The 19,352-nt window shown below is 46.1% G+C and overlaps 1 protein-coding gene across 3 annotated transcripts in view; it reads right to left on the reverse strand.

Annotated features, from left to right (window-relative positions):
• Positions 1-211: 211 nt before the first annotated feature.
• LOC135056071 (protein SCO1 homolog, mitochondrial) overlaps positions 212-19,352 on the reverse strand; it is a 62,695-nt gene continuing 43,554 nt past the window's right edge. For all 3 annotated transcript variants that reach the window (XM_063960796.1, XM_063960794.1, XM_063960795.1), the window contains 2 exons: positions 1,010-1,125; positions 212-509 (listed from right to left, as the gene is read on the reverse strand). In XM_063960796.1, coding sequence (XP_063816866.1) covers positions 375-509; positions 1,010-1,125 — 251 coding nt within the window. In that variant the 3' untranslated portion in view covers positions 212-374. The remainder of the gene's footprint in view (positions 510-1,009; positions 1,126-19,352) is intronic.

The following is a 19,352-nucleotide window of genomic DNA, read 5'->3' on the forward strand; positions in this document are numbered from 1 at the left end:
CACACACACACACACACACACACATATATAAATATATATATATATATATATATATACACACACATAAATATATATACACACACACACACACACACACACACACACACACACACACACCTTCTTTAAGTAAAATGAAACACTATGAAGCTTGTGAAAATAGGAAACAAAAAAAAATCAACAAATATAAAGAAAAACTTTGGTACAACGTGTGTAAAAATCATACATTTGGTCAATTTCTATTTAATTACATTTATAATTTACAATCACCAGTGGAGCAGATAAAACAGAAAGTTTTCTGGAAAAAAGAGAAGCAAGATAGAAAGGGAGTTCCTCTTGTGGAAAAAGAAAACCCAGTTATAGAGGACAGCGTATAGTTATCTCGTTTGCTGGAACTTTCTCATATGGAGTGCAATGGAGCTGGTAATTTCCATACTTGTTTTATTCTGTCCATAATAATCGACAAAGGCACCATCTGGTCCCACTAAATACATAACAATTGTGTGGTCCACCTATAGGGGAGAAGATGTCAGGTTACACAGTATAGATCCAGTGACCGTATTACCATATAATTCTGGTTTTTTTTATAAATCAGTCACTCAATATTTATTTACAAATGATAACCCCAAACCTCCCCAATCACATCATCTCTCTCTTCACTGGAAGTCCTGCTCCGATATCATCACTGCAAGCAGTACTGAGCCACCAGTCAGACAGCAAGGAGATAACATTTTTATGAACTGCCTTTAAGCTATTTTCATGAACTGTATTTTATGTAAACAGTGTTTCAGTCTCACATCATCCCCACTGTGTTGCTGTTAATATTTAGATGCTTGGGTCAGTCATCGCAGATCTTTGCATCAGACCAAAGCTAGACGACATGTGGCTTACAAGGGGCTGTGGCACTAAAGGTCCCAGCACACATTACATAGAGTCACTGGTTGCTTCAGATTGCACAGGACAATATAAATTAAAAGACACTGCATAGAAATGAATAAGCATTTTCTCTTACAATGTAATCGCTGTCATCATCCTTGGGCCCTTGGCTGAAATATACTCTGTATGCCTTTGCCACTTTCTCAATCTGATCTACAGTGCCAGTCAGCCCCACAAGCTTAGGCGAGAATTCTGGAAAGAAGGCAGAGGTTATTCATAGACATATTGTATTCTTAAATCACTAAACTTAAAAGTATACTTTACCATGAATTAGGGCAATACTGTATGTATACAGGTTTTAATTAGCACTCTCCCACTAAAAAAAAAAAAAAAAAAAAAGGATTTTCCTACCGGTAAATCCTTTTCTCGTAGTCCATAGAGGATGCTGGGGTCCATTTTAGTACCATGGGGTATAGATGGTTCCGCAGGAGCCTTCGGCACTTTAAGACTTTTTAACAGTGTGAACTGGCTCCTCCCTCTATGCCCCTCCTCCAGACCTCAGTATAGGAACTGTGCCCGAGGAGACGGACAACTTCGAGAGAAGAATTTACATTAAACTAGTGGCGAGATTCACACCAGCTCACACCATACAAAACATGCCGCCTAACATGGCTTTCACCATAACGTGCTAACGTGCATGCATAACGCAACAGCAACAGCTGTGAACATCTTAACACATGAGAACCTGTGTAAAAAGATAAAACGTAATTCTGCAGGAAAAATTAGCACTGGGCGGGCGCCCAGCATCCTCTACGGACTACGAGAAAAGGACTTACCGGTAGGTAATTAAAATCCTACTTTCTCTTACGCCCTAGAGGATGCTGGGGTCCATTTTAGTACCATGGGGATGTACCAAAGCTCCCAGTACGGGCGGGAAAGTGCTGATGTTCCTGTAGAACTGACTGATCAAACTGAAGTTCGTCAGCAGCCAAGGTGTCAAACCTGTAAAACTTAGCAAACGTGTTTGCCCCTGACCAAGTAGCTGCTCTGCAAATTTGCAACGCTGAGACAGCCCGGGCAGCCGCCTAAGAAGAACCCACTTTCCTTGTAGAGTGGGCCTTTACCGAACTCGGTAATGGCAATCCTGCCGTGGAATAAGCGTGCTGAATGGTACCTCTGATCCAGCGCGCAACAGTCTGTTTAGAAGCAGGACCCCCAATCTTGTTGGGGTCATAGAGGACAAACAAAGATTCTGTTTTCCTTATCCGAGCCGTTCTTGCAACATAAGTCCTCAACGCTCTGACGGCATCCAAGGACTTGTGAAACGGCTAAGGTGTCAGAAGCCACTGGCACCACCACAGGTTGGTTGATATGGAAAGAAGACACAACCTTTGGAAGAAAATGCTGACGCTTCCGCAGTTCAGCTCTATCTTCATGAAAAATCAAATAAGGACTCTTGTGTGACAGAGCCCCTAATTCAGACACTTGTCTGTCTGAGGCCAAGGCCAACAGCATGACCACTTTCCAAGTGAGAAACTTCAACTCTACCTCTTGTAGAGGCTCAAACCAGTCCGATTTAAGGAACTGCAACACCACATTAAGATCCCATGGCGCCGCAGGAGGCACAAAGGGAGGTTGGAAACGCAGAACCCCCTTCACGAACGTCTGGACTTCAGGAAGTGAAGCCAACTATTTCTGAAATAAAATGGACAAGGCTGAAATTTGGACTTTGATAGACCCTAATCTCAAGCCAGCATCCACACCCGCCTGTAGAAATAGGAGAATTTAAACTCCACCGCAGGAGACTTCTTGGATTCACACCAAGATACATATTTTCTCCAAATACGATGGTAATGTTTGGACGTTCCCCCTTTCCTGGCCAGAATAAGTGTGGGAATGACTTCACTGGGAAGGGCTAGGATCTGGCGCTCAACAGCCATGTCGTCAAACGCAGCCGCGGTAAGTCTTGATAAACAAACGGCCCCTGCTGAAGCAGGTCCTTGCGAAGAGGAAGAGGCTGAGGATCTTCCAGTAATAACTCCTGAAGATCTGGATACCAAGCCCTCCTTAACCAGTCTGGAGCAATGAAAATTTCTCGAACCCTTGTTCTTCTGATGATCTTGAAAACTTTTGGTGGAAGTGGAGTGAACAGATACACCGACTGAATCACCCACTGGGTCACCAGTGCATCCACTGCTATTGCTTGTGGGTCTCTTGACATGGAACAATATTTCTGAAGCTTCTTGTTGAGACGTGATGCCATCATATCTACTTGAGGAACACCCCAACGATCTGCTACCTCTGCAAAAACTTCTGGGTGGAGGCCCCATTCTCCTGGATGGAGATTGTGTTTGCCGAGGAAGTCTGCTACCCAGTTGTCCACTCCCGGAATGAAAATTGCCGACAGAGCTTTTGCATGTCTTTCTGCCCAGAGGAGTATCTTTGTCACCTCTGCCATTGCCGCTCTGCTTTTTGTTCCGCCCTGGCGATTTATGTAAGCTACTGCCATTACATTGTCTGACTGGATCTGTATGGGACGACCTTGAAGAAGGTGTGCCGCTTGATGAAGGCTGTTGTACACAGCTCTCAATTCCAGAATGTTTATGTGAAGGAGTACTTCTTGACTTGACCATCGTCCTTTGAAGCTTTCCCCTTGCGTGACTGCTCCCCAACCTTGGAGGCTTGCATCTGTGGTCACCAGGATCCAAGTCTGAATCCCGAACCTGCGTCCCTCCAGGAGGTGAGAACTTTGAAGCCACCACAAGAGTGAAATTCTTGCTTTTGTTAACAGGATTATCCTCCGGTGCATGTGTAGGTGCAATTCGGGCAACCTGTCCAGTAGGTCCCATTGGAACACCCTGGCATGGAATCTGCCAAATTGTAGAACCTTGTAGGCCACTACCATCTTGCCCAGCAGGCGGATGCACTGATGAATCGATACGTGTGCTGGTTTTAAAACTTGTTTGACCATCCTCTGGATCTCCAGAGCCTTTTCCACCGGCAGGAGTACTTTCTGTTGTTCCGTGTCCACTATCATTCCCAGAAATGATAACCTCATTGTGGGTTCCAATTGTGATTTTGGAAGGTTTATGATCCAACCGTGCTGTTGAAGCACCGTCAGGGAAAGTGCAATGTTCTGCACTAGTTTCTCCCTGGATCTCGCTTTTATGAGGAGATCGTCCAAGTATGGGATGACTGACTCCTTTCTTGCGAAGAAGAACCATCATCTCCGCCATCACCTTGGTGAATATTCTCGGAGCTGTGGAGAGCCCGAAAGGCAATGTTTGGAACTGGTAGTGGCAGTCCTGCACCACAAACATCAGGTATGCCTGATGCGGCGGGTAGATGGGAACATGCAAATAAGAATCTTTGATGTCCATCGATACCAGAAATTCCTTTTCCTCCAAGTTGGAGATCACCGCTCTCAGGGATTCCATCTTGAATTTGAACCTTTTCAAATAAAGGTTCAGAGTCTTTTGGTTTAAAATCGGTCTGACCGAGACATCCGGTTTCAGCACTACAAACAGGCTTGAATAAAACCCTTTTTCCTGTTGTGACACAGGAACGAAGGAAATTACATTGCCTTGACATAATTTCTGTGTTGCGTTCAGCACTTTTGCTCTGTCCTGAACAGAAGCTGGTAAGGCTGATTTGAAAAATCGGCATGGGGGGAAGGTCCTGAAATTCCAATTTGTACCCTTGGGATACTATCTGCAATACCCAAGGATCCAGATCTGAGTGAACCCAGACCTGGCTGAAAGACAGTAGACGTGCCCCCACCCGATCGTACTCCCGCAGGGGAACCCCAGCGTCATGCTGAGGTTTTTGCAGAAGTAGCTGTTAACTTCTGCTCCTGCGAGCCTGATGGTGTTGTAGATTTTTTACCCCTTCCTCGCCCTCTTCCTGCGAAGAAGGGGGTACCCTTTTTGGACTTGTTAGGCCGAAAGGATTGCATCGTATGAGAATGAAATCCTTTCCTAGGTGGAACAGCTGCGGAAGGCAGAAATGCTGACTTGCCTGATGTAGTTGTTGAAATCATGGCATCCAGCTTGTCTCCACAGAGGGCTTCTCCATTGTAAGGAAGCGCCTCAATGTTCTTTTTTGATTCCGCATCAGCATTCCATTGGCGGATCCACAGCGCCCTGCGGGCTGAAATCGCCATAGCGGAGGATCTTGAACTCAGCAACCCAATATCCTTCATAGCTTCAACTAAGTAACCTGCAGCATCTTCGATATGCGCGAGAGTTAGGACTATTTCATCCCTGTCAACTGTGTCTATGTTAACAAGCAATTTTTCCACAGTGTTACCCACCCACGCACAAGTAATGGTGGGCCTGAGCACTGTTCCGTTAGCCGTATATATGGATTTTAGGGTTGTTTCTAATTTACGGTCAGCTGGATCTTTTACAGAGGCTGAACCAGGGGCATGCAAAATAATTTTCTTAGACAGCCGAGAAATTGAGGTGTCTATCATTGGGGGAGTCTCCCATTTGTGCCCGTCTTCCTCAGGAAAAGGGTACGCTACACGTATCCTTCTGGGAAGGGTAAATTTCTTCTCTGGGTTAGCCCAGGATTCTTCAAAGAACGCATTCAAATCCTTTGAAGGAGGAAAAGTCACAACCTGCTTTTTATTTAACGTAAAATAATCCTTTTCCTCAGGGACCAGTGTTGTTTCAGGAAACTCCAACACTTCCTTTATAGCAACTATCATACATTTTATGCTTTTGGCTAATTTGGGGTCTACCCCTCTCAAATCCCCAGTGTCGACGTCAGAGTCGGAATCTGTGTCCCCTTGCATTATCTGGGCCAGAAACTTTTTCTGGGAACTGGATGGGACCAGAGTGGATGATATGGAGGGGTCAGTAAACAGTGCATCCTCCACATACTGCCTCCAAGATTTAGTCTGTTGTTCAGACTCAGAATTTCTTTGCAAGCATTGACATATTCTTTTGCAACATTCTCACCCACTCCGGCTCCTTCTGAGAGGGAAGGGCCACCACATTACTCTTTTGTGTATCTAAAATGGGTTCTTCCTGGGAAGAACCCTCCCCAATGTCTGACATGTTACACACTTGTATACACACACACACACACACACACACACACACACCCCTATCACACAGGGGAGCTATTGGGGACAGATCCACACTAAAATCTGTCAGAGAGACACAGAGGGACTTGCCAGTCCACACACTGCGCCTTATTGTGAATTGTGGAAATATTACCCACTTACAGCGCATATACCAATAATAGGCCCACAGATCTAATTATAGTGAACACACTCTGCTCCTTCTATAACACTCTGTACTTGTATCAGCGTCGTCATGAGGAGAAACAGCATTCAGGAGCTTCACACTGGAGTTTCTGCAGGAGAAAATGGCACCCAGTGAGTTTTCTGGCAAGTCTGAGGAGAAGCCCCGCCCTTCAGCCTCAGCAATGTAATATTTATACTGGCTGGGGATGGCACATCTGTGGCTGTACATGTATGTACCCTTTTTGCCAGTGAGAGTAAGGTTTCAAAACATGCCCTCAGAGTGCACACCCCCCCCTCCGCGCTCTGCACCCTTGTGCTGAGAGACATGGCGCGCAGCGGAGGGACGCTGCGCGTGTACCTGTATGTCGCCAACGATGACCGGAGGATCCCCTCTCTGCGGGACTCCGGTAATATACTCACCAGCCTTCTGACTTCTGGTGTCCTGTCAGTGGAAGCAGAACCATTAACTAATTGAGAAGTTGGTTCCTACCTCCCCCCCCTCCCCCAAGTCCCACGAAGCAGGGAAGCTGTTGCAAGCAGCTTCACAGTAAAATAAAAAACCTGAAAGTCTTTTTGGATAGTATATGAAGTAGCTAGTTATTAAGTGGCAGCTAAAATCAATAGCAGTCTTATACCTGTATGTCATTAGTAACATCTTCAACGGATATTCAAAATTGACTCATGTCTCTCCTTTTCGTCAACAGGTAAATATTGCAGACTATTGCAACTTTCTTGCTAAAGTTATATTCGGTAAATATTGCAGACTATTGCAACTTTCTTGCCAATGTTATATTCGGTAAATATTGCAGACTACTGCACATTACATTGCATGGTTTAAAGTTTAGAAAGTTGTTCTTAGTGGATTAATATCTGTAATCTGCAAAAAACTTATAGTGATTGAGTGGGGTTTACTGAGCTCACATTTGTTAGTTGTGATTAACACCTTTTGGTGGAGGTGGACGGTTGCTGTGTGGGGGAGGGGGTTGTAATCAGAAAGGACATGTGTTCGTAGACTTATTTAATCAGTATAGCTCAGGACGCTAGTCCTATAGGACGCTGCAGTGGCTAGTATATGAAGTGGCAGCTAAAATCAATAGCAGTGTTACAGATGTAGCCAACTTTATCTTGACTGTTTCTCCGCCGAGACGGGCGTTTAGCCACGCTAAGGCGATAGCTGAGTTTAATCACAGGCAGGCGCGTTGAGACGATCTAGATACTCATCATGCATTACACATCTCCACCACTGTGTGGCTAATGCTCCACTAATCCAGTACTTTCGATCGTACAGTATAGCGGCGGATTGATCTACAGCTCTGGCAATACTGTAGGCGTAACGGGAAGCGGTGGAAAAAGTATGGAGTACAGTACTGTATGTGTATGGAGACGCAACTACAGTAATTGTGTAAAAGGAATAATGTACAGTACAATGTATAAACACCGTGCTTTTTAAAATATAAAATATATGAGCGTCTGAGTTCGCTAATGCATAATGGGAATGGAGGACTAGCAGGAGGCGGAGGAAAACACCGTGCTTTACAAATGCGAGCGTCCGAGTCCTCTAAGGCATAAACCAACAGCAATGGGGCGAGGGCCGGGCGCTGTTTGCAGTACTTTCACACATGAAATTAGAAATCTCTCATGAGGCGTCGTGGGCTAGGGGTGAAGGCTCCCACCTCCCTCACTGGGGGTCCAGGGTTCGAGACATGATGTGCTTTCTTTCTTTTTTTTTTTTTTTTTTTTTTCTGTAATAATGCACTGTATTATTTTATTTCCATTGTAAGACAGTCAATGGAAGAATGCACACAGGTTTCACATAAATCAAAGTACATCTGCAGGAGCGATTCTTTACGCTAAATGCACCCAAACAGCGTGAATGAAATGAGTGTATTCTGGCGCTACCAACTAAGCAAAACAGTACTGTAGATCTTCAGCGTTTGTGCATTGCACAGGACCTGAATTTCCTTCCCTGTGCAGGCCCCCAGGGGGGAAGGGCGATGGGGGTAGGGGGGAGACTATGGAAAATACTGTGCCTTTGAAATGCAATTACATGAGCGTCCGAGTACACTACGGCATACTGTAAACCAACACCAATGGGAAGGAAGTGCCAACCTTATTTTTAATGTGTTCCCGTGACATTCACTTTAACATTTTTTTTTTCTCTCCAATACAGTACATCCAATGGAAGGATGCACACAGGTTTCACATAAATCAAAGTACATCTGCAGGAGCGATTCTTTACGCTAAATGCAACCTACAGTACGGTACTGTAAGTGAGCAAAATAGTACTACAGTGGGCGTTTGTGTATTGCACATGACCTGCATTCCCTCCCTGTCTACTGCATGATCTGTGCAGGCTCCCATGGGGGAAGGGCAACAGGCTAGCAGGAGGCGGAGGAAAACACCGTGCTTTACAAATGCGAGCGTCCGAGTCCTCTAAGGCATAAACCAACAGCAATGGGGCGAGGGCCGGGCGCTGTTTGCAGTACTTTCACACATGAAATTAGAAATCTCTCATGAGGCGTCGTGGGCTAGGGGTGAAGGCTCCCACCTCCCTCACTGGGGGTCCAGGGTTCGAGACATGATGTGCTTTCTTTCTTTTTTTTTTTTTTTTCTGTAATAATGCACTGTATTATTTTATTTCCATTGTAAGACAGTCAATGGAAGGATGCACACAGGTTTCACATAAATCAAAGTACATCTGCAGGAGCGATTCTTTACGCTAAATGCACCCAAACAGCGTGAATGAAATGAGTGTATTCTGGCGCTACCAACTAAGCAAAACAGTACTGTAGATCTTCAGCGTTTGTGCATTGCACAGGACCTGAATTTCCTTCCCTGTGCAGGCCCCCAGGGGGGAAGGGCGATGGGGGTAGGGGGGAGACGATGGAAAATACTGTGCCTTTGAAATGCAATTACATGAGCGTCCGAGTACACTACGGCATACTGTAAACCAACACCAATGGGAAGGAAGTGCCAACCTTATTTTTAATGTGTTCCCGTGACATTCACTTTAACATTTTTTTTTTTCTCTCCAATACAGTACATCCAATGGAAGGATGCACACAGGTTTCACATAAATCAAAGTACATCTGCAGGAGCGATTCTTTACGCTAAATGCAACCTACAGTACGGTACTGTAAGTGAGCAAAATAGTACTACAGTGGGCGTTTGTGTATTGCACATGACCTGCATTCCCTCCCTGTCTACTGCATGATCTGTGCAGGCTCCCATGGGGGAAGGGCAACAGGCTAGCAGGAGGCGGAGGAAAACACCGTGCTTTACAAATGCGAGCGTCCGAGTCCTCTAAGGCATAAACCAACAGCAATGGGGCGAGGGCCGGGCGCTGTTTGCAGTACTTTCACACATGAAATTAGAAATCTCTCATGAGGCGTCGTGGGCTAGGGGTGAAGGCTCCCACCTCCCTCACTGGGGGTCCAGGGTTCGAGACATGATGTGCTTTCTTTCTTTTTTTTTTTTTTTCTGTAATAATGCACTGTATTATTTTATTTCCATTGTAAGACAGTCAATGGAAGGATGCACACAGGTTTCACATAAATCAAAGTACCCCCTGAACTGTGAAATGTATGCCATATTGTATCTCACTACATATCCGAGCGCTGCCACGTGCTGGGAGTTCACGGTCGGCGGCCATTTTGTCAGGTTGCTAAGCGATCCAGCTCGGTATACCGTAATGTGCATAGACCTCGCTTATCCCAATGTAATTGAGCTAGGGGATTGTGACGCTCCTTCAGCATTGCCCCCTGAACTGTGAAATGTATGCCATACTGTATCTCACTACATATCCGAGCGCTGCCACGTGCTGGGGGTTCACGGTCGGTGGCCATTTTTTGTGTGCATAGAACTCGCTTATCCACATAGGCCCCTGTGTTTTTAACTACTATATTGAGATGCACATTTCTAGGCCTACAGTATTTAATATACAGTAAGCAGCATTGTTGTTAGGCAATAATTGAAGAATTTACATACAGTACTGACATGTACTGTATGTAATGCTTGTACATCATGTCAGTCGACCCTTATGCTGTACACTACTGTAAGTCTCACAGGGCCCATGCACTTCCAAGGAGGGTTATTTACTGTACTGTATCTGTTTCATACAGGAAACTAATTGCAGTCCATAACACTGAAGTTGTATTTTCAGTACTGTACAGTATACAATACTTAAATTTGAACATCAGGTACTGGATAGTAAACATGTACAGTATTAACTTCTATCATAAAACTCTTATGCATTTTCAGATGTGTAAATTTTAGACTACAGTATTCACAAATGTTTTCTCTCCATACAGGAATTATAGTTGGACAACATGCCAGTAACTATCAACAAAACGATGAGCAAGATAATCGCCAACATGAAAAAAGAAAATAAAACCATCAAAGAGATCCATGCATGGCTCAAGGAAAGTGGCATTATAGTCACTTTAGAAACGGTGCGCTATCATGCATTCGAGAGAACAACGCCCAGATTTGTATTTCCTACAAAATGCACATAGTACGTACTGTACACTACTGTAATGTTTAAATGACTTGCTTTATACCATAAACAATTTTTTTGAAATAAAATAAAAACTTCATCAATTGTAACTGTGATTGTGCTGTTCATGAATTCATATTTTTCATACTGGACCCCCCTCCAGCCACTCGATTATCTCTATCACCCCTGTGTATTGTAGCTAGGGGATTGTGACGCTCCTTCAGCATTGCCCCGTAGCCTGCAAAATCTGTGCTGTTATTTGCTCCATAGCTGAGTGCCTCCTAGGAGCTACTGTAGGAGTCACAGGCGGTAGCCATTTCAATTGAGTCTGCCCTGCTATAGAATTGTACAGGTATGTGTACATTACCGTACGGTGCATAGAACCTTTACAGTAGAAACTCTCCTGCAGCTTTGGCCTGCTTTACTGTATGTACTGTAAAACTTGTGTTTTGTCAGTTTGCTATGCGACCGAGCCCGGTGTAACGTACAGTACTGTAATGTGCATAGACCTCGCTTACAGTATCTCTGTGTATTTTGGCTAGGGGATTGTGACGCTCCTTCAGCATCGCCCCGTAGCCTGCACAGCTTATGCCATTTCTCATTCCATACCCAACTGCTGCCTGCCACGAGGTGGGGGTTCAGGAGGTGGGGGTTCATGGGTAGTGGTCGTTTTGACAGTGTGCTATGCGATTGAGTCCGGTGTACCGTAATACTGTATGCAATCCTACAGTAGCTTATCCCTCCCCTGTGTATTTTGGCTAGGGGATTGTGACGCTCCTTCAGCATTGCCCCATAACCTGCACAAGGGTTCAGGGGCGGCGGCCATTTTGCCAGTGTGCTACAGTATGTCATCGAGTCCGGTGTACCATAATATGCATACTGTGTATTTTAGCTAGGGGATTGTGACGCTCATTCAGCATTGCCCCATAGTCTGTACAATCTGGACTATTACTTGCTCCGTAGCCTAGGGCCTCTGTGGGGCAAGGAGTCATAGGTGGTAGCCATTTCTATTCAGTCTGCCCAGCTACAGAATTGTATGTGTACTGTGTACGGAGCATAGTACCTTAACCTGCATAGAACCTGCACATTATGGTACACCGGACTCGATCGCATAGAACCGCTCATGCAGCTACTGTATGCCCTGGTTTGCAGTATGTGAATAAAAAAAATAATAAAGTGTCTGAAAAAAACTACAGTAACATGCATTCGTACAGTACTTAAGGAATCGAACCCTGGACTCTGAGTATAGGAAGCGAAACACTTCACCACTTCGCCGCAGACAAATGTATAAATCCGTTGGTTTTGATTATGCTGTAATGGCTACGGGATTAGGACGATAACACTGTAGAAAATTCCTAATCTTGAGAGGCAATAGTGAACTTGTAACACACATCCATTTGCGACAGTGTACACTACTGGTTTTACAGTACTGTGTTTTGTCTGCGGGACTTGCACGCTCACATACAGTATTCATAAAGTATTGTAAATGGATCATATACTGTATGCTGTACTACTGTATTTGCGTCGGTGTCGTACTGTATATACTGTACAGTACTGTATTAAATAATGCAGCGTAATGAGTACAGTATTTGCTGTATGCAGCGTAATGAGACGCCTTAGTAAAGTAGTCCTTATTATGTATGTCAGTATTGTATTTTACGGGAGACCACACGCATGCGCAGTGGTGATTGTAAAAAGCGACATCTGGTGGCTGATCGCAGGTATTACACGTAAAGGTAACGCCAAACGTCAAATGTCTGTCTCCGTGCGATTAGATAGCCTCTCTGTGGCTAGGCGCGCCTCGCTACGCCACAGTACGCTGCGTATGGTCGAACGGGACAACCGCCGCGGCCACTCAAGATAAAGGTGGCTACATCTGTATACCTGTGTTAAACTGAAGGAAAACAGAAGGCAAACAAACTAACAAGATAACATAAGGACTGCATTACAACCACAAAACTCAGGACCTTTATGTGTCCTCTCTTCACCTCTGACATGAAAACACCAGGACCAGGCTTACCTCCCCTCTGGCTGAGAACATCAAGTCTGCCCCTGGACCTAACCCTCAAGATGAACAGGGAACTGTGGGGGCAGAGCAACAGGACCAGGCTCAGCAGGGACATCCCCATTGCTTCTGAGTATGCCTCCCACATTCTCCTACCCACCCATACTTTGATCTTATCAAAATAATGTTATCCCAATTTTACTTCTGCCACTAGTTACCTGCTATTGTTTTTTTTTTTTTTCCCCTTCCTCTCTTCCACCCCACCGTGTGTTTTTCCTGTAATTTTTACCTCCACTGATTGCATTTGTGCCCTACATGCAGGGTACATCATACTACTACATAAGCGTCAGTTTTCTCATATATGAACTTGGCCCTTGTATGGCTCACCTCCCACAGTGTAACCTTTAAAGTGCGCCCAACATGGCTGCCCCATATGGTACACTTGTGGATGGGATGCAAAATACATAGGCCTGATGGTTTTGATGGAACCCTACTCTGAACTGTAGGACTCTGAAATCACCCCCATTTTGTGTCATCTCTTCTAGGGGTGGACTATTCCACCCTGGGTAATCCTACACTGAGCGCCCAAGATGGCTACCGCACTTGGTACCTTGTGAGGGTGGAATACACAACCCTTGGAAGTTATTACCCAAAATGCCTACACCAATCCTGCATTATGCTTTCTGTGTGCTTAAGGTTTTCTTTTATGTCTGTGTGGCTTATCTATTGCTGTATTACTCAAATCCTCTGTATCATGTGCATTGTTTTTGATATCTGTAAAGAGCCTTGAGTCCTGTTGGAGAAAGAGCGCAATATAAATATTATTATTATTATTATTATTATTATTATTTTTCCAGCAAAGCTCTGTAGAGCTCCACTAGTGTGCATCCAGTCTCCTGGGCACATTTTTCTAAACTGAGGTCTGGAGGAGGGGCATAGAGGGAGGAGCCAGTTCACTGCTGAAAAGTCTTAAAGTGCCGAAGGCTCCTGCGGAACAGTCTATACCCCATGGTACTAAAATGGACCCCAGCATCCTCTAGGACGCAAGAGAAAAAAACTTTATTGTGATAGGTTATGTAGTGATTTAGTTTAGTAAATGTACTGAAGTGAGCCTTTGAACAACCTGCAATTCTGATGAATATCTAACCAGAGTCGACTAGAAGAGACTAAGGGCCTAATTCAGGTTGGATCGCAGATCGCGATCCAACCGCATAAAATATGAAAAAGATGCGGGCGCATGTGCAGCGCCCGGCCTGCCCCTGCATTTTCTGTGGGTGGGGGTGCAGAAAATGCAATCGCCTCTGCCTGTCAATCAGGCATAGATGGTCGCGAGGCGACAACGCTCCGTTTCCGGGGCGGAGACGGAGTGTTGCAGGGGCTGCAACAGAAAAATGGGGGCGGCGACGGGGAAATTGTGGGCGTGACAGGGGCTTGATCGGAAACTAGGCAAACAGCCTCCTGCGGGAGCAGCTACGCTGCAACGGCTGGAGGCAACCTTAATTTTTTCTAACAAGCAGAAATTGCGATGTGATTGCAATTTCTGCTTGTTGAAGGGGGGGAGGCGGCGGTCATTATGCTGAGCAGCTCCCAGCATGCTAACAAAAGGATTGCAAATTCTGCTAATTATCAGAATTTGCAATCCTTACTGAATTAGGCCCTAAGAATGCAGTTGGTCATTGCCCATGATGTGGTGATATTAGCTGCATGGGGATTCACCAGCACTCTTCCTTTGCTGGACTCCAGGCACATGTCTGATTTTCCAGGTTTGAGCGCGACAACCATTATATTGTTATCACTGTCATGTGACATTGTGCAAAGTGGTACAATGTGCAAACAACTACTGCACGTGACTACAGTAACAGATTAGTGGCAATGTGTGACTTACTCTGCATTTTTGAAAATGTTCCACTTTATAGTGAACAGATTCCTCTGGAGTCTTAAAGTTCAGTATTCTAGGTTAGAGTAATGCACCACATGGGATGGTACTGCAGCCTGCAATGTCCAACAAAATTGGTGTGCAATTCGGCTACACTGCAGCAGATTGCAAAACTACAGGAGATCGGATCAGGTGGACAAATTATTTTTCCATGTTTGGGGCTGTGACAGCAGTTGGATGATGTACAGACACAAAGATAATCTTCCAACTGCATTCAACAGCATGACTTATAATTATACAATCAATGTCAATCTACAGCAGTTATCAGGCATTGCCGTTGTTTTCAGACCACAAATGGTGCAGTATGGCACACTTCACTGTCCAATGATTCTGTGTGACTATGTCTACATCTGTAATGGTTTGCTTTTGTCACGCTTGGCTGAGTTTGAGGATCCGGCAACTGAGATTTGCCCGAGGAAGTGATTGCCTGCGGATGAAGAAGACAAAGGGGCTGGATATAGTTTCTTCTTATGGGACACGAGACCAATGGAGAACGTAGGCAGGACTAGGAGACGGGTAGTAGTAGTTTAACAGATAAAAAGACTGAAGACAAAGAACTGCGGACTAGTAGGTTGTGGCTTTGAAAGATGAGGCTGAACTGCGAACTTGTGGACTGTTGTTAGAATGACAAGGCTGAGGATAAAGAACTGCGGACTGGTGAACTGTGGCTTGAAAGACGAGGCTGAACTGCGGACTTGTGGACTGTGGTTTGCAAGACGAGGCTGATGAGCACGGGGACTGTCCGTGACCTGAGACCCTTACTGGGTTGGGGTTCCCAGGAGCGCTCTCACAAGCGGCAGTAGGTTAGAAACGACAGGGCTGCGGCAACAAATAAATGACGGCAGAGCCAGGGAGTAACCGGGACACGGAAGGAATCCTGGGAGCACAGAGCTATAGCACCTACACCTTGGTAGTAACTTGAAGCACTGGCGCCCCTGTCATAAACCAGCCCCTTTTCAGAAGGAGAGCTCTCCTTGGATTGGCTGGATACAACAGGAAGCCTGCACCATTGCTCAGAATTGGTCTCCAACATGGCAGCTCCCTGTAAGGCAGCCATTATTGCTGGTGCATAGACACTCCCTTGTCCCTGGCCTCCCAGCAACTGCATTCAGCGAGATCCGCTGCAGCAGCATCCCGCCACTGTGAGCAGACCCACCACAGCCGCCTACCCGCCGCAGCAGCCCTCCTCCGCCGCTGCCCACACGGCAGACCCCGCTGCCCTGGCGTCCAGGTAAGACCCCGGACGCTGACAGCTTTGGGGCTTGCTGTCCTACTAACTGATCTTTACGATTCCACATCTATAAAAACATGCACCCTCCAAAGGTGATAAACTGTAACATGGAACTTACTGAATCTGCTGCAAACAAATGGTATTAAAATAACATGTAATGGTAAAAGTAACTTGATTGTTCGCTGCAGCATAAGCATACTGAAGTGAAAGTGGTTTTAAATGTGTACATGGGGGTGGGGGTGAGGTAAGATAACTGAACTGTAACTGGTGAGAAAGTGGCTTGTAGTCAATGACATTTTGGTCTATTCATGAAGCAGTGAAAAAATAAGATTTTACTCACCGGTAAATCTATTTCTCGTAGTCCGTAGTGGATGCTGGGGACTCCGTAAGGACCATGGGGAATAGCGGCTCCGCAGGAGACTGGGCACAGCTAAGAAAGAATTAGGACTACCTGGTGTGCACTGGCTCCTCCCACTATGACCCTCCTCCAGACTTCAGTAAGGATACTGTGCCCGGAAGAGCTGACACAATAAGGAAAGGATTTTGAATCATACCAGCCACACCAATCACACTGTATAACTCGTGATACTATACCCAGTTAACAGTATGAACATAACAGAGCCTCTCAACAGATGGCTCAACAATAACCCTTCAGTTAACAATAACTATATACAAGTATTGCAGACAGTCCGCACTTGGGACGGGCGCCCAGCATCCACTACGGACTACGAGAAATAGATTTACCGGTGAGTAAAATCTTATTTTCTCTAACGTCCTAGTGGATGCTGGGGACTCCGTAAGGACCATGGGGATTATACCAAAGCTCCCAAACGGGCGGGAGAATGCGGATGACTCTGCAGCACCGAATGAGAGAACTCAAGGTCCTCCTCAGCCAGGGTATCAAATTTGTAGAATTTTGCAAACGTGTTTGCCCCTGACCAAGTAGCAGCTCGGCAAAGTTGTAAAGCCGAGACCCCTCAGGCAGCCGCCCAAGAAGAGCCCACTTTCCTCGTGGAATGGGCTTTTACAGATTTAGGCTGCGGCAGGCCAGCCACAGAATGCGCAAGCGGAATTGTGCTACAAATCCAGCGAGCAATAGTCTGCTTTGAAGCAGGAGCACCCATCTTGTTTGGTGCATACAGGATAAATAGCGAGTCAGTCTTCCTGACTCCAGCCGTCCTGGAAACATAAATTTTCAAGGCCCTGACTACGTCCAGTAACTTGGAGTCCTCCAAGTCCCTAGTAGCCGCAGGCACCACAATAGGTTGGTTCAAGTGAAAAGCTGATACCACCTTAGGAAGAAACTGGGGACTAGTCCTCAATTCTGCCCTATCCATATGGAAAATCAAATAGGGGCTTTTGCATGACAAAGCCGCCAATTCTGACACCCGCCTTGCCGAAGCCAAGGCCAAAAGCATGACCACTTTCCACGTGAGATATTTTAAATCCACGGTTTTGAGTGGCTCAAACCAATGTGACTTTAGGAAACCCAACACCACGTTGAGGTCCCACGGTGCCACTGGAGGCACAAAAGGAGGCTGAATATGCAGCACTCCCTTGACAAATGTCTGAACTTCAGGCAGTGAAGCCAGTTCCATTTTGGAAGAAAATCGATAGAGCCGAAACCTGGACCTTAATGGAACCCAATTGTAGGCCCATAGTCACCCCTGACTGTAGGAAGTGCAGAAATCGACCTAGCTGAAATTTCTCCTTTGGGGCCTTCCTGGCCTCACAGTACGCAACATATTTCCGCCATATGCGGTGATAATGGTTAGCGTTCACTTCTTTCCTAGCTTTAAATAGCGTAGGGATAACTTCCTCCGGAATTCCCTTTTCCTTCAGGATCCGGCGTTCAACCGCCATGCCGTCAACGCAGCCGCGGTACGTCTTGAAACAGACAGGCCTCCTGTTGCAGCAGGTCCTGTCTGAGCGGCAGAGGCCATGGGTCCTCTGAGATCATTTCTTGGAGTTCTGGTTACCAAGCTCTTCTTGGCCAACCCGGAACAATGAGTATAGTTCTTACTCCTCTCCTTCTTATTATTCTCATTACCCTGGGTAAGAGAGGCAGAGAAGGGAACACATACACCGACTGGTACACCCACGGTGTTACCAGAGCGTCCACAGCTATCGCCTGAGGGTCCTTGACCTGGCGCAATATCTTTGTAACTTTTAGTTGAGGCGGGACGCCATCATGTCCACCTGTGACCTTTCCCAACGGTGTACAATCATTTGGAAGACTTCTGGATGAAGTCCCACTCTCCCGGGTGGAAGTCGTGTCTTCTGAGAAAGTCTGCTTCTCAGTTGTCCACTCCGGGAATGAACACTGCTGACAGTGCTAACACATGATTTTTCGCCTATCGGAGAATCCTTGTGGCTTCTGCCATCGCCATCCTGCTTCTTGTGCCGCCCTGTCGTGTACATGAGCGACCGCCGTGATGTTGTCTGACTGGATCAGCACCGGCCTGTGTTGAAGCAGGGTCTAGCCTGACTTAGGGCATTGTAAATGGCCCTTAGTTCCAGAATATTTATGTGTAGGGAAGTCTCCTGACTTTTCCATAGACTTGGAAGTTTCTTCCCTGTGTGACTGCCCCCCAGCCTCGAAGGCTGGCATCCGTGGTCACCAGGACCCAGTCCTGTATGCCGAATCTGCGGCCCCCTAGAAGATGAGCACTGTGCAGCCACCACAACAACGACACCCTGGCCCTTGGAGACAGGGTTATCCGCCGATGCATCTGAAGATGCGACCCGGACCACATGTCCAACAGATCCCACTGGAAAATCCTTGAATGGGACCTGGCGAATGGAATTTCTTCGTAAGAAGCTACCATCCTTCCCAGGGCTCGCGTGCATTGAATGCACCGACACCTGTATACGTATTAGGAGGTCTCTGTCTAGAGACGACAACTCCTTGGACTTCTCCTCCGGGAGAAACCCTTTTTATCCTGTTCTGTGTCCAGAACCATACTCAGGAACAGTAGACGCGTCGTAGGAACCAGCTGCGACTTTGGAATATTCAGAATTCAGCCGTGCTGTTGTAGCACTTCCCGAGATAGTGCTACTCCGCCGAACAACTGCTCCCTGGACCTCGCCTTTATAAGGAGATCGTCCAAGTACGGGATAATTATTTCGGCCATTACCTTGGTAAATACCTCGGTGCCGGGGACAGACCAACGGCAACGTCTGGAATTGGTAATGACAATCCTGTACCACAATTTTGAGGTACTCCTGGTGAAAAGGGTAAATAGGGACATGCAGGTAAGCATCCTTGATGTCCAGTGATACCATCCAGGCTTGCAATAATCGCTCTGAGCGAATCCATTTTGAACTTGAACCTTCGTATATAAGTGTTCAAGGCTTTCAATTTTAGAATGGGTCTCACCGAACCGTCTGGTTTCGGTACCACAACATTTTGGAATAGTAACCCCGGCCTTGTTGAAGGAGGGGTACCTAGATTTCACCTGCTGGAAGTGCAGCTTGTGAATTGCCGCCAGTACTACCTTTCTCCGAGGGCAGCAGGCAAGGCTGAGGTGAGGTAACGGCGAGGGGGAGTCGCCTCGA

Source organism: Pseudophryne corroboree, chromosome 3 (assembly GCF_028390025.1).
Source record: "Pseudophryne corroboree isolate aPseCor3 chromosome 3, aPseCor3.hap2, whole genome shotgun sequence".
NCBI lineage: Eukaryota > Metazoa > Chordata > Amphibia > Anura > Myobatrachidae > Pseudophryne > Pseudophryne corroboree.